This window comes from Terrapene carolina, unplaced genomic scaffold, assembly GCF_002925995.2.
Source record: "Terrapene carolina triunguis isolate 2854851 unplaced genomic scaffold, T_m_triunguis-2.0 Scaffold27760, whole genome shotgun sequence".
NCBI classification, from domain to species: domain Eukaryota; kingdom Metazoa; phylum Chordata; order Testudines; family Emydidae; genus Terrapene; species Terrapene triunguis.
In genome coordinates this window covers 2,578-6,342 of record NW_020692111.1, presented here as the reverse complement: position 1 = coordinate 6,342, position 3,765 = coordinate 2,578, and the positions used below count along the sequence as shown (strand labels likewise).

At 47.1% G+C, this 3,765-nt stretch overlaps 1 protein-coding gene across 1 annotated transcript; it reads left to right on the top strand.

The window, feature by feature from the left end:
- Positions 1–350: 350 nt before the first annotated feature.
- Positions 351–3,555, top strand: LOC112119439 (zinc finger protein 345-like). Its single transcript, XM_026662474.1, has 2 exons — positions 351–429; positions 808–3,555. Exons 1-2 carry the CDS (start codon positions 360–362, stop codon positions 2,364–2,366), a joined length of 1,629 nt encoding a protein of 542 aa, XP_026518259.1. The 5' UTR covers positions 351–359; the 3' UTR covers positions 2,367–3,555.
- Positions 3,556–3,765: the final 210 nt, after the last annotated feature.

Here is a 3,765-nt window from a genome sequence, read left to right as displayed (position 1 = left end):
CTGATATTTGGAAACTTGGGGATGGGAATATTGCTTTTCAGGTCAATGACAGAGCTGGGTGTAGATCAGAAGTCTCATGCTGGTCTGCCTAGTACCATATCCACTAGGACTCATTGCTAAAGCAACAGCACAATGTGGCATCGGTCTGTGACCGGAGAGAGAATTAAAGCTTCATTTCCCTCATAGAAAAACCACAAGTCTGATTTTTAACTCTTCACTTTTCAAGATGACTCAACTGTTCCCGGCTAAAAAATCGGTAAAAATCGCACATGGATACACATGAGTGAATAAAGTCACCACATGTGCAGGGAGCCCACACTCCATCTAACCTGGGGCTGTTTTTACTCCAGATCTCTCCGATGGAGCCAGGGGAGGAGCTGGGCCCCTTGGATGAAGAGGAAGGGGAGATCCTGAGAGGACCCTGCGCAGGTGAGGAGTGTGTTAAACCAACTCAGAAACCATGGGTGAGTGAAGGAAACAGCTGGGATTCTCAAAAAGGTCCCCCAGTTCTGCACCTTCTCACCCATGTCAGGGGTTTCCCAGCAGGAGTCGCATCCTCCTGGCAGATGTCAGCTTCCCTCACACCCTGACTGACACATGAATACACCTCTCCCCCCTTCATCCCCTTTCTCTCTCAGTGCTCAGCTGCCATGCAGAAGCAGAACTGGTCCCTCTGCTTTGGGGGATTTGGCCCCTTATTTCAGATCATATCATTATTTATTTCTGTCATTGCCCCTTTCAGAGGATACTTTACTTTCCAGCACAAGCAATGACTCAGGTCTCAATTTTCCCTCTTTATTCCCACAGAGGATAGGACAGTGAAGATAAAGGAGGAGAATTGCCTGCGGGAAGCGGAAGCAGATGGGAGGCTATTGGGAAGATCCGAAGGGAGCATTTCCCCGAGTCCTGAGAAGGTGACTACCTACGAGAGTCAATGCAGTTCAAAAGATCTGGGGAAAATTCCTGTAGAGGAGTCACATGGTAAAGCCAGTACCACAGGCAGAGCTCTCAGGAAATCTAAAAGTATAAAAGTCCATCAGAGAATCCACATGGGAGAGAAACCCTATAACTGCCTTGAGTGTGGGAAAATCTTCAATCGGAGGTCATTTCTTATTACGCATCAGAGAATTCACACTGGAGAGAAGCCCTATAAATGCCCCGAATGTGGGAAAAGCTTCACTGTGAGATCAACCCTTATTAAACATAAAAGAATCCACACAGGAGAGAAACCCTACAAGTGCCCCGACTGCGGGAAAAGCTTCCGTCTGAGCTCGACCCTTTGTACCCATCGGAAAATCCATACAGGAGAGAAACCCTATGAGTGCCTCAAATGTGGGAAAAAATTCCGAGTGAGCTCTTACCTTCTTGCACATGAGGCCACCCACATGGTGGACAATCCTTACAAATGCCCCGACTGTGGGAAAAACTTTAGTGTGAGTAGAGACCTCCTCGTGCATCAGAGAATCCACACGGGAGAGAGACCCTTTAAGTGCCCCATGTGTGGGAAAAGCTTCAATCGGAGATCAATCCTGATTGTACATCAGAGAGTCCATACTGGAGAGAAGCCCTATAAATGCCCTGACTGCGGGAAAAGCTTCAGTGTGAGCTCAGACCTCACAGCACATCAGAGAATCCACACAGGAGAAAAACCCTATAAATGCTTTGATTGCGGGAATAGCTTTCGTCTGAGCTCCCACCTTACCAGACATCAGAGGAGCCATACTGGAGAGAGACCCTATAAATGCCTGGTCTGTGGGGAAAGCTTCAGTGACTGCTCAGGCCTTATTAAACATAAGAGAATGCACACTGGAGAGAAACGAAGGCCAGCGTCTGTTACACATCAAGGAACTAACACGACAGCAGCACCTTATAAATGCCCCGACTGTGGGAAAAACTTTAGTATGAATTCAGCCCTTGTTAAACACCAGAGAATCCACACAGGAGAGAAACCCTATAACTGCCCCGAGTGCGGGAAAAGCTTCAGTCATTGCTCAGCCCTTATGAAACATCAGAGAATCCATACAGGAGAGAAACCCTTTAAATGCCTGGACTGCGGGAAAAGGTACAATGACAGTTCAACCCTCCGGAGACACCGGCGAATCCACTCGGAAGACAGGCCCTATAAATGCCCCGACTGTGGGGAACGATTCAGTGTGACCTCAGGCCTTATTAGACACCAGAAAAGCCACACTGAGGAGAGACCTTTTAAATGTAGTGAGTGTGGGAAAAGCTTCCAGTCGAACTCACTTCTTAAAACACATCAGAGGATCCATACGGGAGAAAAACCCTATAAATGCCCCGAGTGTGGGAAAAGCTTCCGTCAGAGCTCCCACCTCATAAGGCATCAGAAAATCCACACGGGATAGTTGGTCACAGTGTTTTTTCTCATAGTTCTGCTCCACTCACTCATCTGGGGATTGTGAGATCTATAGGTGGCTGAGGATGGGTGCTGGGGCATTGAGAGACTTGGGACCCATGAGGCAGGATGGTGGATGCTGGAGCACGGGAGGTGAATGGAGTATTTTGAAATTGGGTTGTTGCCAGATGGGCCCAGCCAATGGGAGAGGTATCTTGGGTGCTGGTGGGTGGGTTACTTGGAGATTGAGATGGGAGGTGAGGGAATAACTGTCCTAGAGTCTAAAAGTTTTCCTTCTCCAACAGAGATTGAAAAACAACATGCCCCCACTCTGCCGTCCAACTCACGCTCTGACACAAAACCTCTGCAGTGACCTGCACGCTGTCAAAGCAGATTGATTCCCAAATGCACGGGCTATGGGAGATGGGATGTGCTGAACCATTGACACTGCGGGGTACGTAAGATTGGCCGTACTGTGTCAGTCCAAAGGTCCATCTAGCCCAGTATCCTGTCTTCTGACAGTGGCCAATGAAAGAAGCCTAGTACTAGTTCACCGGTCGGGTTTTGTGTTACAGCATGAGTGAGATGAAGTTGGATGCATGTTACTTTTGGGTTCCTGTTAGAGATGGAAGTGAAGGCCTCATGAAGCGTGGGTGCATATGATCCAAGATGCTGTAATCCGCGTGACAAGTCTTTTCCCTTTTTCTCGTGTTGGGCAAGTGAGTCCTACCGGAACCTTCACTCTCATTAAATGTCATTTTTGTTTCTGTTAATTTTATTCAGTGACTTTCATATAAATGTTTTTTCCCCAACAAGTTATTTTTTCTCCTTGCTCTCCAAACCCTCAAGTTTTGGATAAAGACAGCGCAGAGTGGGTTATGTTTAAAAAAAAATTTTTTTGTGTTGTTGTTGTTGTTGAGAAAATCAACTCACAAGGGGCAAACAGCTCTACAGCATCTTATTGTTTCCTTTTCTATGTCTCTGTCCATCATTGACAATGCAACCGGGATCCGGCTTTCAGCCCCTCCCTCTTCTGTCTTCACGTAGAAAATTTCTCCCATTCTAAAAATATTCAAGTGAACGCTCCGGGAGTGGAAGAGTATTTCCAGAACACATCAAAGAAATTGAACTGGTAGTTTTTGAGAGGAAGACTCCTCCGAGGCCAAGGGGAGAGGAAGGAGAAACATAGGGATGGAGGATATTGGGAGTCAGCGGCCTGTCAGCTCTACACAGTGTTGAAACTGAGGTGAGCTGAGAAGTTTTTTCCCATCGTCCATTTCTGCCAGAGAGGCTTCATCTGACCCTGTAGTTTGCCAAGGTGGTTGGTACTCATATCAGGGATTTGGTTATCAGCATATACTTGAGATTTCAGAACCTGTGAAACAAGTTCCACCCATTTTCTGACATGG